The sequence below is a fragment of the Buceros rhinoceros genome, unplaced genomic scaffold, assembly GCF_000710305.1.
Source record: "Buceros rhinoceros silvestris isolate BGI_N320 unplaced genomic scaffold, ASM71030v1 scaffold91, whole genome shotgun sequence".
Taxonomy (NCBI): domain Eukaryota; kingdom Metazoa; phylum Chordata; class Aves; order Bucerotiformes; family Bucerotidae; genus Buceros; species Buceros rhinoceros.
The window spans coordinates 132,332-158,385 of record NW_010392299.1 but is presented as its reverse complement, the minus strand read 5'-3'; the positions used below and the strand labels follow the sequence as shown (position 1 = coordinate 158,385).

The following is a 26,054-nucleotide window of genomic DNA, read 5'->3' as shown; positions in this document are numbered from 1 at the left end:
CCTTCCTTCTATGAAAAGAAAATTATAAGCATTTTTTGAGGAAAATGAAACTTCCTGTGCCTGGTGTCCTAAGACTGCCCATTGCTGCCATGGTACATAGTAATAGGATGCCCCATCTGAGTACATGAGAAGACATGAAGTTGAGTGCAGACCTTACAGATACTTCTTTACAAATGTCTCATGCACATATACGCTACTCAATGACCGATGACAGTAACTGTAGTGTAAGTAATTTTTACATTCTCACCCTGGTGTTTGTAGAGTGAACGTTAGTACTACCAATACGATGCCAGATACTTCATGCACGCCTCAAAACACACCAAACAAAATGAAATGGAAATATAAACTATTCTAAGGGGGCAAACGTTGTTAGTACCACGTGATTAAAGGAAAATATGTTGAAAAATTAAAAAAAGGAATCTTGTAAAGGTTTTCAATGATACTTGAATGACAGAAAATGCAAGTGTTATACTGAATAATTGCACCTAAATTGTATTATGAGAGTAATTGTCCCCAGTGGCCCTAATGAAGATGGATTTTATTAAAAGATTGTGCTAAGATCTGCACAGGAAATCCAGATGTTCACATCACCTCACCTGGATTTGAGGCAATGTAATGATAGGAATAATTTAATCATTGTTAGTAACAGTTCTGTCTGTTCACGAGGGACTTTTAACAATTCGTTCAACCTTAGTCATTCTCTTGCAGGATTAAAATAAACATGCTAAAACTTCTTGTTTTTCTTTATTTGAAGTTGGTCGTATATTATTTCCTCAGTTTCTCCAAACCATTTTCTGATGTACAGAGGGTCAATTTGCAATCATCGACCACAAGTCTTTGAAACTGAAGAAGCAAATGTGCCTTTTGTTGTTGTAAAAGTTTATTCAAGTAGCTTTAAAATCTTGTGTGGTTTTTTTGAAATTTACTTTAAAATAACAATGTATTATTAATAGTAAAATCTTCCCTGTTTACATTTATGATGTGGCTGGGTTGTGTTTAAAATTCCACAAAGCTAGCTCTCAAAAAAGTAGAAAACCTTGTTTCACTCAGCATGTAGAAAAGTGGCCAAAGTAAAGAAGAAAAAACAATCTTACTTCTTCATGCTGTTTTTCATTATTAAACCTTGAATTATTTGTTGACTAGATAACATGGGGTTCATATACTAAAAGTAACATGATCATTTGAAGCATACCCTTGTAAACTAGGGTGGCATTTTTTTTTTCTTAAACAAAATTGAAAATGCCAGTCTTACGAACTAGGAAAAAAATTGATTTTAGTTTTGTATTGCATTGCAGTAGCTATAGATAATCAGCATCATAACGTCAGTGTGACAGTGCTCTGTGGAAACTTCCCTTCGGTAAACGAGCCGTTGAATGTGCTTGCGGGATGGTCTTAGAGATTTTGGCTGATGCTGTAGATGAATTATAATAAATCTAGCAGCAGCAAAAACCCCATCTACATACATCATTGAGGGGCTTAATTTTGAGCTATGTTAGTACATATTTACAGCTCCTCACAAAGTGTTTTAATAGTAGGATACTAAAATTATGTCCTGTATCTATTTTTAAAACAGAACTAATAGCAATATATATATATATTCCATTTTAGCTAAGAGAAATTTTGCGTTGTGATTTGTAGTTTGTTCCAGCCATCTGGCTACTGGTTTAACGTCTCAGGAAAAAAAGCAGTTTGCTGTTGCAGATCACATAACTTTATTGGGTACTGAGGCTGTGCCTCCAGTCGGTAAAGTCTTAATATTAAGCCATGAAATCAATATATTACCAGCACGGGATTTCGAGCAAGATACAAACCTTCAGTAAGGCTGTCATGTAAGTAACATTCATTTTCTCCAATACTTAGTATTTCATGTAACACTATGATTTTTGAGGGACTAAAGAGATTGCAGTGGAAGAGATGGAAGTTTCTGACTGAAATATGTGTATTTTATCCAAGTTATCTTTTTATTAAGGAGATAGTGTAGTATAAATGAGGAATGCGCCAAGATACACGAGGATATCCCATTTGGCATACAGTGTACACCTCTTGAAAGGGAGACAAGATCATGCACATCCGATTTCTAAGATCTGGTAGAAGATTCGTGCATAAAGAAATTCTCAATGGCTGGCTATTTTTTTCTTTTTTTCGCTAGGAAATACTTATTACTGAAACGACTTAATGCTGATTACTTTGAAATGTTTCTGAGCAAAGTGTGGAACCGTGAAATCAAGCTGTAACTTCTGCAATATCGCAAAGTTACAGGCACAAACAACGGCATTTCTGCTAGTGTGGTTTTTGCTGATTGTACAAACCCAAACACCTTCAGCGTACAGTGGAAAGTCGTCCTGAAACCGTGATTTCGTGCAGAAACCTGCACGGAATTCAAGCTCTTACACATGTACTTGATTACCTCTGTACTAGAAATGTGTGACACTGGGGAAATTGGAAATTCTAGTGTGTTTATGGAGATTTACAGGCAATAGCGGGGAATCTGTTTTGTGTAAATCTGTACCACAAACCCATTTTGAATGGAAGTAGTTGCTTCAGGCCACATTCAGTTTTTCTTTACATAAATTAAAATACGCTAAAAGGACAAAGTTTACACTGATGACACTTTTATTATACTGGATGACATATTTTGTAGATATTTCCTGGTTAAACACCACATTCAAGTTTCATATTTGATGAGCAGAAAGCTTTTACTTAATATTTTCAGATATATCAGTGCCAGATGAATATCCCTTTGGTGAAAATTTCTATGACTCGTTAAAGCAATAACTTGAAATTAATTAAATAAAAGCCAATTTGGATACAAAGCCTGTTCCATCTCCAAGTGGATTATTACATGAAAGTTTTGATGTTCAGAGTATCTTTATGGTGGTTCATTCTTTCTTGCTGAAGAAACATTTTTGTCTTGCTGAACATGAGACAGCAAGACGTGATTGGGTTCTACAATAGCAGAGGGGCCATTCTTCAGCTTAAAACCAAACAAACTGCAACAGAAGAGCACACGTGGTATACAGCTCAGAGCTGTTGAAAAATACAGCCATTGCTGGTTCATATTACCTTCAGCAGCTAATTCCCATCTGCAATAACTACTGGACTTGGAATACTTTCATTAAGCGTAGCATTTCGAAACCATTTCCGTTTTTAATGGTTTATTTTTATATTATTGATTTAAGTTTAGAAAGAGAAGTTTATCAAAGGGCAAAGAACGAACTCAGGAAAGGAAACTCCCAAAACGTGTTGTGGCCATCTCTTGTGTTCACAAAGTGTGAGGAATTTAGCAAACAGCAAAAACTGGGAAATAAAAGTGGTGGTAAGATGGTGCGGTAGCAAAGCGCAGTGATGGAAGAAAAGGTCTGCTCTACTGGAATGAATCTTCATCTTTCCAAAGGAACAGAGGACGTGTCCTGGTGCTGCCCCTAAGGAGGGTTCAACCCAGCCTTGAGCTTGGATAGCAGCTTTGTTTGCTTGAAGTGCTTTCTCTTTGACTAGGGCTACATACTGTTCTTCTGCCAGAACAGTAATGTCACTTGTGGCTGACGGCAGTGGTGCCTGTTGCTTTGCTCAGGGGACTAACATAACATCAGCTGTGCAGAAGTTCTGCTGTGCTGTCAGAAGCTCCGTCTAAAGGAAGGTATTTCTGTGGTGTAGCTTTGTCCTTCGTAGAAAGCCGTATCATATCCCTTATTCTGCAGGAGAGGGATGAAAACCTGAATGAATCCATTTCGCAGTACTTGCAGCTATGCCTCCCGTCACAGAAAGGATGCTTTATGGCACAGGTGGACATTAGAAGCTGATTGAAGTGTGAAAAATGGCAGCTACTCGTGGTCGAAAGACCGAGGAAGAGTAGAAATTGTGTGGACTGCTGCAGAGTTGTAGGTTGCAGAGTGTTAGAATGAAGTAAAGCCGATATGATAAAAATAACGCAGCAGCTTAGTGCTGGGAGTTTGTAGGAGTGTTCTGTAAAGGAAATTGTGGTGAAAGAATTTTTGGAAATAAAAGTGAACTTTTTATGGAGGCAATGGAAGTGTTTGCTTTAAAACATTAGGTTTTGATGAAGAAAGTGCTGGAATCAAGACTTGAGAAGATAAATTCATGTGTAGCAATCTATTAAAATAGTCCTGATCTTTATATCTTCAAAGCGTAGTTTTCTCCATCAAGGGTGAAGTTAACGACACTTTGAAAACAGTGGGAAGTGTGTTCAAACTAAGAACGTTGCTGCACATCTGCTTGCAAAATCTTAAATCTTTTTAATTGCTTCTCTTCCCAGTGTCTTGGCTGTAATGAAGAAAGAACAATTTAACAATCTGAGAACTTGCAGCATGTAATACGGTGGAAATAATGTTTTTTTTTAATTGGTATTTCTCAAGTGATAGCTCTGAGGAGCAAGAAACTTCTCATGTGCTAATTAGTTTTCTCAGGAGGCTTAGGCGTACGAAAATAAGGAGCTTCCTTTCCTGTTTTCCCCCAGAGTTGAGTTCAAGGAGGATGGTAAATGGAGGGTGGTACCTTTGAGTTGTCCTTTCTATTGGGAAGCTGAAGTAGCTTAGTGTAGAGTGTGGAGAAGGAAGAAATAAGAGTCTTCAAAATGAAAAGAACTTCTTAAAGCAGTGTTCACCTTAAGGATGTGTAATTAATACATCATCTGTAGTGTCTAGGCTATAGATGGTCACAGGCTAAACCTTACTGCAGCTTGGATGACAGTAACTGAGATTTTAAAAAGTTTTATCGTATTTGATACTGATTTTATAGTTTTGTTTAGTCACTTTTACAGTATAAATAAAACGGCAGCATTTTTTTATCTTTCATAGAAAATACTGCAGTCTTTTACCCGAGAACTAACCTATTAGTGCAATTGATAATGCTATATGATATAATTGTTCTTAAAATAATCCTTAACTCATACATGACTTGATATCAGACTTCGGTAAATCCTGTTGGAGGGCAAAAGAAAAAATCCAATTTTTAATTTTTTTTACATGAAGCCAAGACACTTTTTTGTATAATTGTCAGTAAATGCAACTCTTGCAATCTTCAAGTATGATTACACTTACCAGTTTAAACTTGACTAATTAAAGTAATGCTGTAAATTCAATTTTGTTGAATTTATGGTAGATTAGTTTGAAAATGTTTATGGGAACTTTGACAAACAGTTATTATTTATCATTTATACTGATTTTAAGTTGCCTTATGATGGGTTTACTTTGGTGTTGAAACTCTGAAACAGTCCTGTTAGCTTTGTGCTTCTGTTTGTGGACCGTGCGTCGAACTTTTCAGAGTAGGAAATGGGAGAATATGTCAGAGGAAGCACATTTAAGCTCCAAGGGTAAAAGCCTACCTGGACTGAAATTTTGCCATTGATGCAGAGGGACCATACTTCATGCCAGTGATTAGGGAAGGTTTGAAACACTTGCTGTAAAATGAAGATTCTTCCTTTGATGCCAGAAGAAGGATATTTGAACCACCAACTTTCCAGTGATTATTGGTCAGCAGGTCAAGGATTTCCATGTGCATACCTGTGTAATGTGTACATGTGTAAACAAAATGATTAGGGAAGGTTTGAAACACTTGCTGTAAAATGAAGATTCTTCCTTTGATGCCAGAAGAAGGATATTTGAACCACCAACTTTCCAGTGATTATTGGTCAGCAGGTCAAGGATTTCCATGTGCATACCTGTGTAATGTGTACATGTGTAAACAAAACGAAGTTGGTTTTGTTTTCCTGCTGGCAGCCTGGAGCGTGTGTACTGGAAGTACAAAACTGAGGTTTGGCTTGGGAAGGGCCAGAAAAGGAGGGAGAAAAAGAGTGAGAAGAGGAAGTAATATGTTTGTGGCTTTCTAAGAGACATGCACCTGGGTCAGCCTACTGTGGAAATCCTTTGGACCCTTGGCTTCTAGGTGGGATAAAATTCAGTTTTTGCTGGATTCTCTTGTCTCTAATAGTATCTCTTCTCTTTTTTGCATCAGTGGGTTGAAGCATTATGCTATTAAAGAAAGAAGTAGCTTAATAAATCATTCACAATCCATAGCCTGCAGCATTGTGAAGTTACAGCACTGTGTAGTTGTTGCAAGAATATCTGTCTCTCAGTGGTAGTTTTTATGCTCCAGTTCACTCAAAGATACTCTTATTTCTTGCAGTTGGAAATGCAGAAACATGTAACATGTAAATACTATCTCAGATGAGTCTTGTGGAGAATGTACTGTATCAAAAAGTAATGTTTTGCCTCTTTTTTTTTTGTTTTGTTTGTTTGTCTTGTTTTGTTTTGGTGTGTTTTCTTCTTTTTCTTCAGGATGGTGAGCCAGTTAGACCAGGAGTAGCCATGACGGATCTTGCTACTGGGTTGTATACATACGGAGCGATTATGGCTGGTTTACTTCAGAGGTATAAGACGGGGAAAGGGCTGCACATTGACTGCAACCTCTTGTCATCTCAGGTAGGAGTTTTGAAAAAAATTGCTTTCAGTTACGCAGATGTTTGAAGCTAAGAAGACTGTTTTGACATAAATTGATGCAAACTAGTTAGTACAACTAGCAACAACCATAATGGCATTAGTGACAGTTCCCTTATCCTGCCATGCTGGTAGTGACCGTTTTATAGGACATGGTTATAGTTACTACTGCATTATGTTTGGTTTTCACTTTTCACAAAGGACCTCCATTCTCTTTGAAAACCTGCGTTAATCAAGGTTTATAATATACCTGAGATGGTAAGTAACAGTTGGAGTAGATCATTTGAGATAGACAAGCACAAATGGTGAAACCGCTGTTGGAAGTAAGGCCTTGACACGGTGTAGTATTGCTACTAGAGTGATGTGCAAAATCACCCAGAGTAATCAACTACCACCAAAGTGTCAAAGTAGTGTAATCCAGGAGGTCTGCCTTTTGGCTCTGGGAATTAAAGAATCAAGCAAGCTTGAAGATGCAGCATTTTCTCCAAGCACGCTAAGTAGTAATCTCATCAAAATTGTAAAGACAAAGATGATTTGATCGTGAAAGGTGTATCATAGGCCTCAAATAATGAGAACTTTAAATTATCTTTGAATATTTATCCACCATTGGTGCAATGATTTATAATTCACAAAATAAGTGTTGTTGGTATGAGCTGCATATGATTGGATGGTACATTCTCCTGCCAGTGTAGCTACCTGCTGGTGGCAACTGGGTGTATGTTGCTCACGGGTTTTTGTGTTCATTTTAAAATGCACACCAGAGCTGTAAGCAATTGTAATCAAAGCTGCTACAGTGCTCCATTATCTTTGTCTTCATTCAACTGTGTTTTTCTTCACGTTGTACCTCTCACTGTATTTGAGAGATGGTGCAAAAAGTTGGCCATGGTGTGAGCAGGAGGTTGGACAAGAGGATCTCCAAAGGTTCCTTCCCACCTATATCATTGTATGTTAAGAATGTTTGAGACTAATGATTGAGGTTGCTCTTGTTTTAATACCAACTGCTCTTGTTTAAATTGCTACTGAAATCAGATCAGAAGAGGAGGGGAACCCCTTGTGTAAATAAACAGATAATTTTTTCAGTTGTTTCAGAAATCTCTGCAAGGACTGAACTCTTCATCACACTTATGTATATTTGTAAATGCTGTGTCTGTATTTGAAAAATTAATGAACAGTTTAGAAAAATATTTTAAATATATGTTAAACTCTTATTAAATATTTTGTTTATATATGGAAGGGTTGTGTTGTTGTTTAAGATATCATAATGTTTTATATTATGGCAGCTTCTTGATGGTTTTAATTTCTAATTTTATTAAAAGTTAGGTTTTGCTGTATATTTCTTTTATTTCACCTTACTGTGAGACCTCAATTATCTTTAGGAACTTTTTCATTGTTCAGGATAGATTTGGCTATGCAGAAAAGTATTCTCATATTGCAGAATTTCCATCTGAAGGTCCACATCACCATCCTTTAGGCCACTCACTGGCATACGCAAGAGAGGACAGGAAGGCTTGGATGGGAGTTAGTGAACAAAACACGATGTGGTGTTTGACTTCTAAGTGCTTCGCTGAAGAAGTACGAAATGGCGAAGGGACAGTTTAGCAATTTTTTTAAGCATTAACTCATTCTATGCTTTTTATCAAATTATAGTTATCTAAAAGTTACTAAGAAGTAATTCCATACCTGCACAATCTTATCACAAAGTATGTGCTTTTATTTACTTCAGTGTTGGGTAAATTAAACTGAAATAAGTTGATATTTTGGAATAGAGTATGGGTATAAGCTGTTATGCAGAAAAGAACTATTTTGTTTTAGATGACCCTACTACTGCAGTCCAAATTAACTTTAGGGTGTTGGCCCAAGACTATAATGAGAACATTTATTAAAATTGAAAAGACTGGGGTACCAAAAATAAACCCATGTGATCAATCTCATTAAAATACATATTAAAATCAATGAAGAAAAATCTAATTGAGTCTCGCTGAGAACATCTCATTTTCCTGGTTTGTTTTCTTTCTTTTTGCAGAACTGGTGGTTACTTTTAAGTCTTTAAGGATGAGTGTACTAAGAGTAGCACAAATCTAAAAAAATTAATGTAAAAAACCCCTGCACTTGCAGTGCTTCTGGTGGTAAAGTCTTTCTTAAAGGAAATTTAGATAATTACTGTGATACAATCAGTTCTTGAAAGATCTGTGCTTTCAAAGGGATTATGGTTTTACATACCAAGCTGAGCTATCTAAAGCTAGCTCTTCCTCATGTGATGAATGTTTAAAAAGAATGGCCTTTTGAAGTCTCTCACGGATGCTGCCGAAGCAGTAAGGAACCTAAAGGTGCAGACTTTTAGTTTGTTAGGTTCTTGTTGCGGTTGATTAATGTTGGGGTGTAGAGGTCAAACAGATGCGTCGTGATAACCTTCCTTTAAGCATGAGTTTCTCTGAACTGTAGTAATTTTTAACGAGAAAGAAGGAATAATATTTTCTGCATGAAAAAGCAAAGCGCTCCTGAACCATCCTCCTGCCAACAGTGTTACAACAGCAGGGACCTGTATGAAACTTCGGGCTTTTGCCACTGTTTCATGCACTGAGCTAATACAGCAGCGTGCTTGCACCTTTTGTCCATCCCTTCCTCTGAACCGAGAACTGTGCAGCTGGTCTGTACTCGAGCCTTCACTGGGCTGTGTTGATGACTTTGACTATGCCAGAAAGGAAAAAAAAACAACCAGGGGTGAAAGCACTTAAATAATTAGAAATCCCTGAAAAGGCTTGGTTTATTTTATAGCAGCCCCCACAGCATGTCCACGTCCATCTATGTCTGTGCTATCACTCTTCTGCATGCCTCCTAGAGATGCAAGAGGATTTTAAAAATTTTCTCTCTTTTTGGGGGTGGTGAGGGCTGGAGGATTCTTTTGATATTGACTCCTGCCCAGATATGCTAATAACAAAGAGCACTGAACTGGATTCAACTGCCAGCAAAAGCGATCAAAAGCTTTTTCAGGAAATATCCCACTGCCTGACACGTTTGTTTTATATTCATCTGCTCTGTGTAGAACAAAATAAGTGAAATCCTGTTCTTTAAAGAAATGTTATTTTTAGAATGTATTAAAAAGGCAGCTTTCAAATTCCGTATATCAAACACTTTTGCCCTATAGCTTTATAGCAACTAATTACTGCCAAATAAGATTTCATTCCCCACAACAAAATAGAATTCTAGGGTTTTATTGACGAGAGAGATACAGTGACCGCTAGGATGTGGTTTTGCGGTGAGCACTAACTTTCTATATCTCTCATCTATAAACTTTTAACCCATGTCATAAAATTCCTTTGAATTTTTTGACTTTTAGATGATTTACAGTTGTCAGCTCCAGACTTTTCAGCATCTAAATAGTGTCTTTTAGATGATGCTAGTAAATAAGAAGGAAGTGGGTTTCGGATTTGGTTCCAATTATGCAATTGTGCCTTTTCTTCTGTTGTGGCTTAAAAAAATTCTCTTGGAAGTTTTAATATCCTTCCTGTATTTAATTACAACCAGGCTCCAACAAATACTGTAATAAGTCGGTTTCTCTTGGATTGAAAATCTGAAAGAAGTATTTTACATTTAACATTTCTGCAGTTTTGGAGTGTATTTTTTTTTTTCCCTGATTCCACAGACAGGATTATGTGGTTAATTTTGTTTGTATTACATGGTTGTTCCTCGGATACTTCTCTGCTTCTGGTTTCTATGTTTTGAATTTGCCATAGCAAACTCTTAATCCTTTCTCAAAATTTTGAAGTGGCCCTAGAAAAACCTAGCAAACGAGTATTAATTATTTTCTCTATTTCATCTTTGTGCTTTAGTTTAGGCAGTTGGTTGACTGAGATGATGATGAGGTTTAGAAATTATATTAGTTTTTGCTTCTGCATTACTTTTTCCCGAGATGATTGTGTTTAAGGCTTTTCTATGTAAGGTGCTTTCAGTGCTCTCTGTTCAAGGCTTTCACGTGTCTTTTACCAGTTACTGGGTATGGGTGAAACTGGTAATGCTTACATACTGCCTGTAGGGTATATATGGGATCACAGGATCCCTAAGCAGTAAGCTGGGTGAGAAATATCAATCTTGGAACTCAAATACTGTTCAGATGTCTCGACCGTATCTTCTTGCTTCTCTGCCTGTTGAGAGTTGTGAGTTGATTGAATGCAGAAAGGAAATTCGCTTTGTCAGAGGTCATTGCTGCCGGTGGTTTTGGAGGCCAGCTAGGAGGACTGTTGCACAGTTTTCTTGGTTTTGGGTATGGTTTGAATAAGCAGTTCTTTTTTACAAGCTTATAAAGCATCATCTTTACAAAACATTGTATTCCTAATCTCCATCATGATAAAAAATTGTGTACGCACTGTATGGAGACATTGTCTTTTTCACCACATAGCTCTGATATGGGAAGATAATAAAATTAATGTGAACATTTATTTAACTATAAACTGTGCATTAAACACTTTTCTTGGCTACTATTCTTGATAATTTCCATTGAGGACATCAGTATAACTAAGAACAGAACTTACCCCTCGGGGTTTTAAGTAGCCAGAATTTTATTGAATAGACCAGAGGACCGTACTAACATGACAGTAACTCAATTTAATATTGGCCTCTGTGGAATGTGTGTTGTGATTTCTAATGATTAGTTATGCAAGAAGTCGTTGGTAGAGCATACGCCAACTGGATCTTGGATTTATTTTGTGGCTTTCTTTACTCTGTAAACAGTGTACTTACCCAGATTGCAAGGGAGTTTCTGCTTTAGCTGCTACCTGATAGCAGATTCTGCACCTTTTTGGCTTTGCTACTGTTGTTGTTGTGCTAATGTAAGCCCAAGTGTGCTGCAAGTTCGCTTTCCTGCGTGGAGCTACCTCTGTCATCAGTTAGAGAATGACTGGGAAGGAGGTAGAAAAAATATGCCCCTTTAATACATGGAAAAAGTAAAATGGCAATCTGGAGTGGGTAGGGGAGAGAGTTAAAAGACAAAGGGAGACATTTCTTTTAATGAGTTTATTATTTAGATGACCTTTGAATATGGATGTAATTCTAGAAATGGAATCAATATGTTTATTGTAGTTTACTATCAGTAGATCGTATTTTGGGATCATGCTAAGTATTAGGGAGAAGAAGGATAACCTGGGTAGTTCAAAAGAAATGGGAATGATTTAAGCAACTAATGGCAGAATAAACATGTTTAGTGTACCCCAAAAGCTCACCCCTTCCCCTAAACTCACGGAAGCCTTCAGAAGTCATTCTGTAAACTGGTCAGGTCTGGTTAGGGCCTGTTAACACCTTATGGAGCATTTATTTATTTATGTAAATTGCAATGAGGGCTGTAAACTGATGGAAGAGGTTTCAATTTCATGTTGCGGAAAATTTTAAGTTTGCAAAACAGGTGATTTCTATGTGCTGTTGAACCTCTGAAAATCTAATACATCTTAGCAAGTATGTCATCCTGGGTATGCTGATGGGACTCTAGCTGCGGTGTCAACACTGCTTGGTTTGACCACCTCAGATAGCTCCGGTTGAAATTTGTCTGTAATTTATAACATATAAAAAAGGTGAAGTAAAGGATGATGCTGAAACAAGTTTGGAATAATGACTTTTTTCTGGTCTGATAGAGTTCTGCTGCCATGACTCTATGACCTCAGCATGGTATTGCTTCTGGATCATCAATAAAATTGCAAACTCTTCAGAGCGGTGACGTGATTAGGCCGAAGATCATAGTCCATTAGTTATGTGTTATAATATAGTGAAGGCTATAAGAAAAAGTTTTTGGATGGTTTAGGACTTCAAAACCAGGTAACCATTAAACTCTATCTAAAAGTCAGAGATTATTTGTAAAAAATGCCTTGCCTTCTTTGGAATGAATAATTGTACTATGAGATTCCTCTGATAAAAAATGATGTGAGGATATTTTCATTCAAGATTACTCTATAATATAGTATTTGGAGGTTTTTTGTGGTACTATTTAAAATAATAAAAACCTCTCTTCGTTTTTTAGAGGATCATTTACAAATTTGTCCCTATTCAAAATGCATTATCTGGCAGAAGTGCCATATTTTGACTCCAGACTCACTGGAGTATAATACTAACCCATTTATTTCTTTAATCAAATAGAAGTTTGGACCACTTTGTGCTGCTTGCACGCTGTTTAACAGCTCAGTAGAGGAACCACATCTGCATTGAGGACAGCGTTAAAAGTGCTCCAAAAAGCATCGTGGATAACCGAATGGTGGGCGTTCATTAGTGCTGCAGAGGCACAGAAGTACAATCTTGTGCCTTGTAAAACATCCTGTTTCAAACACTTCAATTGCACAGGGTTGTCCCTGGTGTTGTCCCTGTAGCGCATTAGCGTGTAAGTACTTAATGGGCAGTGTCCAGAAATCTTTCAGTGTTACAACTAATGTGTTGTTCTGAGATAATACAGTTATGACCAGGGAGATTTGGCTGTGATAATAGGGGTGGAGTATTTGCACAACTCTTACCCAAACAAACAGACATGGCTTGTTTCTGTATGTGCTTCCCTATGTATCAAATAAAAAAGCTAAAAGTCTACCTGCACTACTTCTGCTCCTGACCCCTTAACCATTTGTCCCAAGGTCCTGAAGTCTCTCTTGATTGTCCTCTTGCAACTTCATCACTGCCTACCTGAAAAATCCGTAATAGTTAATAATCTGAGGACTGTACCAGGGTAGGAAACTTTCTCTTCACATCTTTAACCCAGGCTCCAGGGAGGCAGAAGACTTCCCTAAGAAGTAGGTCTGATCTGCATAATGGGCCTTCTGTTCTTTCCAGAAGAGTCTCCCATGACAACAACCGTCTTTCTTTATGGAAAAAGTTTTGACACAGGTTGTAGGCCGGCTTGACCTTGGTGACACCTCAATGCTAGATGATCCATTGTCCTCCTTATCGTTTGGTTCCACTTGCCTGTTATAGAAGGCCACCTGGGAAGGTGGGGCAGTCACAGAGATGCCCACTGCATCAGACAGAAGCTTGTCACCGTTGCCCACGGTACCTTGAATCACTGTATTCAGCCAGGTGGAGAAAGGGCATGCCTTCATGTCATGCATCCTCTCTTCATGTCAGGCCTGTTCCAGGGAAAGTAGGGTGTAATTCTAGTGGTCTCCCATTTCGCACTCCCTGATTCTCCTTAACTTACTGACCTCCTCCTGGAGCTGTCGCTAAGCAGAGGAGTTCCTCTACCTCCGACAGCTCGGATTGTTTTGTGTTTTGCAAATACGCTTGCAGTTCTTTGCATGAGTTGAAGCCAGTCTGAGAACTTGATCTGTGCTATTTTGTAAACAAGTGACAAAATAGTCAGATATCTTTACATAGACTTAAAAACCAGATAGGTTGTAATTCATATTAAATGCATAGGTTCTTGGTGGGAAAGGCTGTAATGAAGGAATAATATAAGAAAATGTGTTATAGTATTAAAAAAACCTGTATAAAATGCAGCAGAAGAAACTTTTTGTAAGTTTAGTGTTGCCTGGACTTAGTAAAGCTGTGTGAAAATACAGATCGTAATGTATTTAGCATTTCAGTGGATGAATATTCTTTCTTCAGAGAGGATAAAGGCTTGAGGTAATGATTGTAGAAGTGTCATTTATAGTTAAGGTTGTCTGAAATCTCTGTTATCACGGTCTGATTTTAGTTTTTATAACTTTGCCAAAGACTGTTTTGACTGTTTTGGCTGAATTTTCCATGTCATGGATTTGCCAAAAAGGGGTTTGTTTTCAAAGTTACTATTAAAATGATTCATCTGTTTCCAGGAACAAGTTATGGGAAAATACGTTGATGGGCTTTATTATTTCAGTGCCTTTATTCTTTGGAGTGGAAACTTGAAATCTGGCAGATGAATCACCGTTCTTCCAGGGAAGTGTGTTTTGAAAGGGACTAAGGGTGGCAGAAGGTGCAGTCTGTACAATGTATAATAATCTGCATAAAGGCTTGTGGAGTTAAAAGTAAATATGTAGTAAGTACCTACTAATTAGATGAGTCAGACGTTTGATAGAAAAATAGGGTAGGACCATATCAGTAAGGTCCGTGTATAAGTGCACCAGGATCTTACAGAGAGTGTACAGATTAACTCTGGAGTTCTTGGGGTTTTTTGACCTGAATATTCTCTTTAATAGATGCGGTTTTTAAGTGATGGATTCCTTAGAACTGTTCCCATGTTATGAACTGAAACAGGAACTTTTCAGTGGTTGAAGTTGTATGGTTTTTTTTACACTTTCAGGAAAAGCTTATTAGTACTTAATTTTAATCAAGAAAATGTAAATTATCTTCATTTTAAAATGTTGCTTTCTTCAGCTGAAGTTGTCTAATAGATTCTATGGTCAGGGTTCTTATTTCTGATCCTTCACCTAAAATTCATCTGAATGTTTGTAGGTTTGTTGTTTTGGTGTGGGTTTTTTTCCTTTTTTTTTAAGTGGAGAATGAGGAGGCATAGGAGTCCATTTAACATTTACGTTCTCTTGAAACTGTGTACTGAATAATACTGAAATTTTGAGTCCTACATCTGTTAGTGGCACCAATCTTTGCTATTGTTACTACTAATTGAATCTTAATCAGGAGGTGATCTCGGTGCTCTGGGAAGCACAGAAGCATTCATTCTGGTCTTCTAGAAGCTCTAAATAGCTCATTAAAAAAATCATTTGGAGATCAGTTCATTTCGTTGTTGCTGCATTTCACTGAACTCAGCAGTTCTCTGCTACGCAAATGCCTTTGTGTTTTTGAAGATGCCTCAGTTTCTCTATATTTATGTAGCCTAACTCTATTTCTTTTTATAAAGCACAAGTTGTTCTCAGCCATCATTTTCACACTTAAAGTATCTACATAATTACGCACTTAAAAGTCTGTTTTGCTCTTTTTAGCTTTCTTCCCCTCTGAGAACCCATGCTCAGGATAGGGCTTTCAAATACATCACCCTCGTTTTTCTCACTGCATGTATTTTTTTATCGTTTCTAGCTCATTAAGCACCTTCTAGTGTGTAATTTCTGTGACTGGTGTGGTTTGCTGTGTGCTATTTGATCAAGCGGCTAACTTTAATCAGCCAGTCCCACAAGCTGCGGGTGATCACTGGCACAGAGTTGGCTACCTGCTGAAGTGTCTGGCTGGAAGGCCCTAGAAGAGGACCTGGTATGAGACCTGTTCTAAAATTGTAGTTATATGTCATTAAGGATTTGATTTTATCTTTACACGATTGTATTCATGGCTGGGAAAATACCATTTGCTGACGCTTCAATGCCTGGAGTTTTCTTTTGTGAAGGGTGAGTTCATGATCACTCGCAGGAGGTTCACATTAAAAGAAATTCAGCATCACTGGGAAGAAAACATTTTTTACCTGGAGCATAGTGTTCATAACATGACCACAGACGAAAAGAAATTCAGCATCACTGGGAAGAAAACACTTTTTACCTGGAGCACAGTGTTCATAACATGACCACAGACATTTTCTAAAGGGGATGTAGAATCTTTAATAGCAAACCTTGGCCTGTGTGGTTGTAGCATCACTTTTTTTGTTAGCATTTGCAGACCTCTTCAAAGTGATTCGCAGAATTTGCTGGTCTTCAAAGCACTGGTTGAAAGCAGCTACAGTACTACTGGCTTTTGCAGGGGAGGGAAGAACTCTGTGGAGAGGGATTATGGGACAACAGTTGTGAATTCAGGAAGAGGTCAGACCTGCTGCCTTCCTCAGATGTAGGGATTATTGGCCCTTGCACAACAGAAGGTGCTCAAATTTTCCTGGATAGTTTTTCCTTTAAAGTTATAAATTTATATTTGGGTTACTAATTCAGTAGAATAGTGTAAAATAAATTATCTGTGCTGTTGTAAAATGCCTATGTCAAAGTTCCTAAAAGACAATTTACGTGCCTACTTTAAGAAAAAAGTGAGGAAAAAAAGTGAAAAAAGTTAACTTGGCATAGAGTCAAAACTTTAAGATACGTGGCAGGAAAGCAGACATAAAATTGGAGGGAGAAGAAAGTAAAGAACATAATTAAAATGTTATTTCCCCTTCTTTCCAGCTACCTGTCTTCTTTCATTATTCGTATACAGTTGTTGAGCTTGCATGTAAATGATTGATTGACTCAGTGAACTCATTGTAATAAATAATGTTTGATGTGCTATCTTAAAAAAAATCTTCGGAAATTCTGTCTCTTTTCTTTGTCTGCTCACCTTGTGGCTTTTAATATCTTGTTTCCCATCTGTCTGATTCCATCATAAGCTGAGCATAACTTTCCAGACCTTAATGCAGCTCTCTTTTTGTTCTGGTTTAAGTATGTAATGCAAATATGTGATTTGGCCGTCAACAGTAATATCAGAAAGGAATGTTGAAGTGTGTGTTACCTTTGTTGATGTGAAATAAAGAAATGCTTATCTGTAGATATTTGATAATACATATTTACAGTGCATAGATCTGTCTCTACAAGCAAATGAATAGAGAGATGTCTGTATCATTGTATTACATCTGCTTTAATGGTAGACATCTAAAGGTTACATTTAAGGATTAGCTCTTAATTAAAGGAGAAGAGAAATGGGTCTATAAGGTTTCAGGAAAGCTGTTTTAAATATAGATTTTAAAATACTTAACTGAATATGTAATACCAGTGTACCCAAACTTCATGTTGAACGATTGATTGTACTATAGATAATTCCTACTGCAAGAGGTGTCTCTAGCAGTGAGGTCCTAACTGAGCCTTGAATTATGGGTGAATTCAGAGAAATAGTGTTATTTTCATTTTTTTTTTTTTCCCCAGAGGATAGAGTGAGTATGTATATACCCACTATCTTACATAGTGGGTATATAGGATATAATCAGTTGGGTTATCTTTTTTTATGCTTATAGTCCAGTATGCTGAAAAACTGTAAGGTGTAGGTAGATAAATTCTTTGTGTTCTTTATTAAGGATGTACAATGTATATGCTGAAAGGTTTTTTTTTGGATAGTGCCTTTTTAGTGAGAATAAATCTGTGGAGAGGCCAGAATAAACTGAGCCAGTAAGAGGAAAGGGAAAAGCACGGTACTCCTGGGACTGTCTATAACAGTTTCATGGGACAGTAGGCACAGAATCATCTTTTTAAGTCTGCTGAATCCATCAGAGAGTTGTTGCAAAAGGCCACAGAGTTCATTCAGCTAAGTGTGTTTATACATAAAACACAAAGCCCTGAAATACATACTTTGATGCGGTCAATGTAAGTTTATTTAGATGATGATGATACTACTACTACTAATTCTTTCTGGCTTGCTGATGTGGCTATGAACAGGCTAGCCAACTCAGAGGAGGATGTCAAAAGTAGAAAGCAAACCAGTTTCAGCAGGATAAATGTGCATTAAAGCCAGTGATTGATGCAGTGACTGAAATGGAATTATTCCTCAGACTGTCACGTTGAACTGAGGCCTTGATATAGTCTAAGCAACTTTTAGTTCCAAAACTGCTGCCTTTACTAAGTTGCCGATTTCCCTGGCAGGCATTTGCTGTCTATCGCTACTGAAAGAAGTCTTTGAGCAGAAGCTTTTCTGGCAGAATTCCAATGTCTAGCGAGTCTTATGTTTTAATTCTTTTTTTCCTATTGTAGTGTGAAGAAGTGCTTTGGAGAAATCTAGATGTTTACGCTTTCCACCATTGAAAGAATTATGTTAATCTCATCCAGAAAGCTGAAGCAATGTGCAAAAATTAAAAAGTTTTTTTTCTAAGGATAGAAGTTTTCTTGTGAAAATTGTTGTGAAGAATTTTATGAGTTCTATGACACTCATAGCTCTGTTTCTACAGCATAGAAATAGAATGGAATGAAGTCTTGGCTCCATTATATTCAATATCAATATTTTAGGATAACTGTTTCACTAGTTTTTAATTCACTGTGTCCTTCCCAGAGTTTGGTATAGCATTTCCTTCCAAAAGTGTGAGAAGTTAAATACGTGCATCATAGAGGGCATTCTTGTGTCCTTGAAAGCAAAAGCCTCTTGTAGTGGATGCGTCTCACCTGGCAGTGAAGTCCGTGTGGAATACAGCAGCTGTGGAGGGTTACACACAAATACAGAAGAATATGTAATGATTAATATTTTGTCGTCATTGCATAGCCATTTGTTTTGGTAGAAAACAATATCGCTGTGAAGTGTGACCCCAAGTTGAAAAATGACAGGCATGGTGGGTCTAGGGTATGTGTTATTAATGAATAACACACTTCTGTGACTCATTGAACTTGCTCTGTAATAACGATGTGCTTCAGTCTATGTTGATGAGGAAAGTTGCAAACAAGAAGAAAAGGTCCTTTCTACGTACTGCCAGATCTGTTTCCTTAATTGCTGAGATTTTCCTGGGGACTGAAGGACAGACTAGACATTGTTCAGTATTTTAGCTGAGTGAAGTGACACTGGGCTATTACTATAGGTATTACTAGCTGCGGCTGAAATCCAGCTACAAAATGTTTTATAACAACAGTACTTGGGATAAGGCATTGTATTTGTAGTTAGTATATATATGGCTATAGTTTTTGGCAGCAGTTAATTTCTTATTTGCTGTGTATTTTCCTAAGTTTTCTGTTGGACTAAATCACTGTATCCATGATTTACAGTTAAATATTTGCTATCGATGTGAGAGTGACGCATTCACATTGCCTTTTCAGCATATGTGGAGAAAGGAGAAGATGATGAAATGGCATTCTTTTTCTAGAAATTCTTCTATAATTCACATGTTAAAGTGTGAATGGTGGCCTCTGAATTAATTACTGCATGTTTTGATGTAGATTAGATTGATCAGTAGGCACTGAGTAGTGTAAACACTTGGATTATCATAGCAAATTTCTTCCATCTAGGGAACTAATATGAAGAAAATAATATTTTTTGGAAAAAAATGGTCACATGACCATAATCAAACAGTTGCACTAACTGGCACAACTAGTTAACAGCATAAGACAAATATATTGCGTCTGGTGAATTAGTGATAACCTTGCATGCTAACTGTGATACTTTATTACGTTACTTGGCTTCGGGTATAATAATAATACACTGTATTCTCCTGAAGAAATAATCAGTCATTGATTTTAAGAGACATTGATTTTCATGCATTACTGCATCATAAATGTTCATTTCTTTTGGCTAAGATATATTTGTGCTTACAAAGTATGTATTTATCCCCTCAGATTATGGTTACTAAATTAACATGCCATATTTTTCACAAAATTAATCTTTTTTCCGGTTTTGTCTGTCTGACTAATAACTTGATAAATCTCTCCTTATCTTCTAATGGCAGATGATTTATCAAGGCCTATCACTTAATTAATATTACAGAGCATGTGGGGAGCTGAGGAATTCAGAAGTGTTTTCTATAGCTTGGACATATACAATGAGAAGCGTAGGAGAAAACAGAAAGGTAATCTTGGAGACTGAGATAAAGCCTTTGTGATTTAAGCATGGGATTGAGGCTCAGGAAATGGTGAGATCTACCTTGCAAATTCATCATGCGTCCCACTAGACTTTGGACAAAACACTGATTTTGTCTTTGCTGTAGTTGACTATTCTGCAAAATATTTAAGGTAATACTGTCTTATCGCTTAGGGTAGTTTAATGCTAGATTTGTCTAATGTTACTAGTGTTACAGGAGACATTATTTTTGGGGTTTATTGAGCTGTATTTATACAAGCACTTGCACATTGTAGATGTAGCCTGATATTTTTTCCCATTAAAAAAGTTTACGTAATATGTAATATATAAAGAATTCTTCTGTGTCATAAATATTTTAATTGATGTGTCTGAAGCACATAAAAATTGACAGAAATCTCAGAAGCTGTCAATGAAGTTTCAGCTTTACTGAATACTTTACCTTTTCTGTTTCCAGGTTGCATGTCTCACTCATGTAGCAGCTAATTACCTTAATTGCAAAATTGAAGCGAAACGCTGGGGTACTGCTCATGGGACTATCGTTCCATATCAGGTAAGCAGAAAGCATTAGGTTTTCTTGCTCTTGTAATTAATGATTTTGTATATTATGAGACTGGGATCTGACTTTTCCCATGACCTGCCATAGTCTGTAATGTGTCTGTGTCTAGGTGGGACAAGGTTCTGTTGTTCGTTGTCATTTCTGCATTTTTCACGTTTCTTCATAAGCAGTAGGTTAGTAACAGAACACTGTAATAGATCAAAGGTGTTTGCTGAAATTGGATGACTTTAAAGCATGATGACTTGATGGGTTTTCACCTGACAGAGAAACCTTTCTTTTTAAGGGTTACCTGACTTTCGGTTATAAACTGAAACATTTTGCCTCTGAACGTTGGTATTTTTAGCTTATGAGTCTACAAGAACAACCTGAGTGATGCCGAAGATCTGGGAATTCTAAATATTTGTCATTTTCTATTGATTTTGCTACAAATCACTGTGGCTCACTGAGACAACAGGTTGGCGAAAGGAATTAACCAGACCTAAGATCTCTCCAGTGGAATTCACAGTCTGCTACATCTAATGAAGGGTTGAAATTCCTTAAAATAATATGACCTTCATCATATAAACAAGTGCAGGAAAAAAAAGTTGCTACAAGTTTTATCTTACTTCTGGCTAGTATGTGAAACTCTTCCAGTAAACGAGGCAATTTTGTTCTTTTCTAGTTGATAATTTTGTGTTCTTGATGGAAGTCACGCTAACTTATAGATACTTTGGAATATATTTAATTTAAAAAATCTATTCTTTATTTTGTAAGTTTTGGCCGTTATCATCAACTAGTCCTGTTTTTGACTGGCTAGGCAGAACCGGGTGTCTTAATTTCTGACCGGAGTCCTCTAAATCCTGAGAGGGACAGTTTCCAGTGTTTGTCTGGGAGAATTGCACCCAAACACCTAAACATGGTTTCTTTACCATCATCATTCTTTTTAGAGAAGGTGACGGAAACTTGGTGTATTGTCTTCTTCCTAGTGGTGAAGATGCTTATGATCACAACATTAAAAAATTTGCTGCTTGCGGCCGTAGAAACTCTGAAGCCAAACTCTTCCATCCTTGTGCAGATCGCTATCGCTGACTGGCGTCACAGTCAGGCCCCCTCAGCTGTAAAACCAGAATCGATTGTTTCTGTAAGAGCTCCATCTGGGACACTTTTCCCAGTACATACCACTCACTGCATAGCCAACTGTCTTGCTAGGAATTATCTAGAACAGATTGCAGATTCTCAGACCGGTGGGGAGATGTTCTGCAAGGGTGAGTTTGGAACAGCTGTCTCAGGTGTAGTGCGGTGCTGCTCTCCGGCTGGCACCGTGTAGCAGCATGGCCATGTGTTCTAGACCCAGCTCTGCATGAGCCAGCGCAACCACCCATCTGCCACACGAGTAGTCACATTCTGCTCGCTCTCTGCGATGTGACCTTTTGGTGCAACCCTTTTTGAACTTCGGTATGTTGGAAGCATAAAACAGATCTGAAGTATCTGAAGTTTGTATAAGCAAAACCAAAAACCTGACTAAACGAAACGTTTTATCTTCACCCTACTGCATTTGGCTGAATAACTGAAACTTGCATTCTTTTATGTCCATTTGCCTTTGTTTTTCCACAGCCAAAATGAAAAGCAAAGCGTATGTTGGCTATTCTTTGTTTTCACGGACAGCTCTCTAGGTACACAAAATTCAAGGAGATTGTTTTAGTTACCGTCTGATTTAATCTGGATTAGACAGTGTATAAATAAGGCGTTTTTTAAAATCCTGTCTAAACCGTGGTTCCTGCGTTTCTGTAGTTGGCATTAGAAATAATGCCTCGATATTACAAAGAATTTTAATCTGAATTTTCTTACTCATAAAGTGGTAATTAGGGTGGATTTACTATGGGTGGAGCTGTGTGTGTGTTTATGGCCCATCTGTAAGCATTCCATCAGCTAGCATGGTTATAATTCCGATTGTAACCATAAGTATATTATGCTTTCTAGAGTTTATTTTTCGCTTTACTAACATAAGCTATACTTAGACTGCAGAGCTCTTCAGAAACTTGAATTAACCCTTGCTGTTGCTTTTATAAGTTGCTTCTGTAGCTCAGTTGTAACACAGTTTAGAACAGACCTCTGAAACCTGACATTGATCCCTCATGCTAGTATTGACTATACGGTCTTTTGCTTACTAATCTACTAAGTGACTATCACAGTGCTAGTTGCTACCTTTAGGGGTTTTTGTTTGTTTTGAGATATCCTGTTCAAGTGAACTGTAATTAGTTCAAATAATAAAAATCACAGCTCAGAAAATTGAATTTTTATATATTTCAGAACAAGTATGTGGTAGCGAACTGTTGGGTTTTTTTTTAAGTCCTCAACTTCATTTTGTTTTCATTTGCTGTATTTTGAGTTTTCACACAGGTAGTAAATTATAACTTTGAAGTGATACAGAGCCTACAATCCTGCAAAAAAGTATCAGGCTATGTTATTTAACATAGTCTGTTATTTAACATGGAAGATCGGGCAAATGAGAGATCCTTTCATAGATATGGAAAAGGCAAAATCTAATTAATTCACATCATATTCCTGTGTGATAAAAGTCTGATCAGTCATGCTGGAGTACTATCCAAAATGTAATAAAAAGTCTGTTGAAAGCCTGTTATGTGTATACATAAATAGTACCTTTTTTTTGCTTCCAGTTGTTACGGTAAGTGTTCTCGTACTCTGTTTAACACATTCAGCAATGTCTACTATTTCATTGAACTTCAGTTGAATCATTTTTTTTCAGGATATCTTTGCAAATGGGTCTATATTTTTCTATTTACAAGGCCAAATTTAACTTGAGCATATCTCTGTAATTTCACTGAATTCCCTGCTGCCTCTTGGCTGAAAAACCGGCAGCATAGCTTGTCCCTGACTGTGTTCTCTTGATTGACTTGTATTAATTTTACTTATATTTAAAAACATAAAAATTGAGCATTAATGGGCAGCTGGGTTTTCTCTTTCGTGATGCTACCAAGATGTGTAGCACCTTTGAAACATATTTCTGGTCTGAGCTCTTCATAAAAGAGGTGCAGAGTTTGGTGTGCAAGGACTTTCCTACTCTTTAGTTTTTTCTCTTTTGCTGAGAACGTGCTGAATTTGAGGTGTGATCGTCTGAAATGTCTGAGTCTTTAGGTTCGCGTGCTCATCACCAGAAGCTAAAGGACAGGATTTGAACGTCTTCTGAGTCTTTTCAATGTCTTTCAGGGTTCCTGTAAAGCCACCTCTCTGTAAAGGTTTGCCAGAGGTTTTCAGTGGAGGTGAGCTTTGCAATGTGCCACAGAGATGAAGAGCTCTAGAATCTAATCAACCAAAATCAGAAATAGATTTTTGAGTGTGGAGCCCTTCGTGAGGAATTACCTACTTTGAGCATATCTGCTTTTTAATCAGAGTGATGTAGTTAGAATAGGTCACTCCTGTGATAGTGCATGTAATCAGATCCCAATTTGCTTGGCTTGAAGTGTTGGAACCCAGAACTCAAGGTGTGTGTTTTATCTTGAACACAATTAGTGCAATTTTTTTTAAACAAGTTTCTGTAATGAGACACCTTGTTTAGCTACAGCTGCTCCATGATTATCCAGAGGAAATCAGGAGCTTAAAAGCATCTGGTTTACATAATTGTGCTGAAAAGTAAAGTTGTATTACTGTCTTTCATTTGGGGTGATAAGGTCTTCCCTCATTCTTGTGGTTTCATCAGTGTAGCTTTCTTGCCTGTACCACACGTGAGATCTAGACATTCACTTTTTCATCTCCCAGTTGGCCCACTCGGAATGGAGACTCATTCTCCTGAGAGAGTCTGTCGTTAACCTGCGTGTTTACAGGCTGTTTCCTGTGGCAGCTTATCACCCTGCCATCAGAAACCCAGACAACTGGTGTCCTGGTTTGAGTTAGAACAGGACTAATTCTGTTCAGTGATTGTACTGTTCAGGTCAGTCTTGTCTAAGTAACGGCATTTTCTGACATTAATGGCATGTTTGTGGGGACAGTGTCTGCTTCTAGCAGTGATAACGCTTGATTTTTACAGTCAATACCAGGGGTTGGGGTGCGGAAAGGCTCTGGCTTGTACTTGCTCTGGTGCAGACCAAGGTCACTACTAAATCCTGTGAACCACGGTGGGGGTGCAGTAAGTGAGAGGCTGCATCTGTGGGGGGGAGCGGACAGGACAGGTGACCCTACACTGACCAGTAAGGTGTTCCATCCCATAGGCGTCATCTTCAGGGTAAAGCTGGGGGATCACAAGAGTCAATCCCTCTTGCCTTTTTCGTCAACGGCCGGTGTCTGAGGAGGGCTCTGTCCATTCTGCCTTCAATCCCAATCTGTGCATTCCTGAACCAGTCCCAGAATTCGGCTCCTGCATCCAGTTCCCAGCTGCCACTGAGTCTGGTCTGGGACTTCCCCAGTGGCTTCCCACAGCATCAGTGGTGACAGTGATGTGTTTGCCATCACAGGGTTGGGTTCCGTGTTGGTACTGTATATATTTGTATATATTTCATTTTACTGTTATTACCTTCATTAAAGCAGTTTTAATTTTCTTTTCCAATTCATAAGTCTCACTCCCTTAACCCCTTTCTCCTTCCCCTTTGGGAAAGGGGCACGGTGGGTGATAGAGAGTGTCTGTCATTTGGCTAGAGGCTGTCCCAGCCCTAACCCATGACGACAGGGCACCACTTTCAGAGGCAAACTTTTAGCAAAAGGTATAGGACTGTCTTCTCTCAAGCCATAATGATGAAAGAGTTTTTAAATACTGAGAAACCGAGCTTACGTGGATATTTCCACGCCCCTGGCAAGAATATGGTCTTATTTCTGTTCCAGATTTGGTCCTAAGACTCACAGGGTCTTCTGAATTATACTTAAATATATTTTCAGAATATGCAAAGGGCACAAACATTCTGCACAGAAGCTGAAACCACAAGAAGGAAAGAAATTATCAATTACCTTTTCTGCTGACTAATCTGTGTGTTTTCTTAACACATCACACCCAACATTAATGATTTTTGTACTAGAGCATCACTTAAAGAATTTAAGCATCAATTTCTTGTTGAGCTGGGAATAACATTTCCTTCATATGAAAAATCTCTGTGTCAGCGGCTTTGCAGTTGAAATACGTTATGAAAACCAAAGTACAAGTTCACAAGGAAGTGAAGGATATGAAGATGATGAGTATAGTCATAGATATAAATATCTCTGCATTTTTTAGCATCTGCATCTCATACTCTTTGCTGGTGAAATTTTATACTGTGCGGAAGTCTTAAAAAGAAAATCCTACTCATGGCACTTGTGTCTCATCACAGGAACAGAGAAATGCAGTAAGTTGTTACTTACCTAACTCATCTGGCAGAGATGCTTTTCACACAAAGCATAAGGTGCGCTAATTTTCCTGACTCAGCTCTGGAGAATCTCACAGAACTTTTTGTTACTCTTTTCATTTTTCTTCCCTTTTTTTTTTTTCCTTCCAGTGGAGAGGGCAACAGAACAATGTCAATCATTCAGAAATCTCAAACTGCTTATTCCACACAAGAATGGTGACATGTGGTCATTTTCTGTTCTGTCTATAGGTGGTTTTATTTGGGGTACTTCCACAGTTCAAGTGTCTTGATATCAACAAAGGGTAGAACTTGAATTGTTTGCAAAGTTTTGGTTTCTGCATGAAACTCTCCTTA

At 37.7% G+C, this 26,054-nt stretch overlaps 1 protein-coding gene across 1 annotated transcript in view; it reads left to right on the top strand.

Moving 5' to 3' along the window:
• Positions 1–26,054, top strand: part of LOC104500701 (succinate--hydroxymethylglutarate CoA-transferase-like) — a gene marked incomplete at its 3' end in the record, with an annotated part of 160,626 nt that overhangs the window by 38,669 nt on the left and 95,903 nt on the right. Inside the window, exons 7-8 of the mRNA XM_010144394.1 lie at positions 6,294–6,437; positions 20,293–20,388. Coding sequence (XP_010142696.1) covers positions 6,294–6,437; positions 20,293–20,388 — 240 coding nt within the window. The remainder of the gene's footprint in view (positions 1–6,293; positions 6,438–20,292; positions 20,389–26,054) is intronic.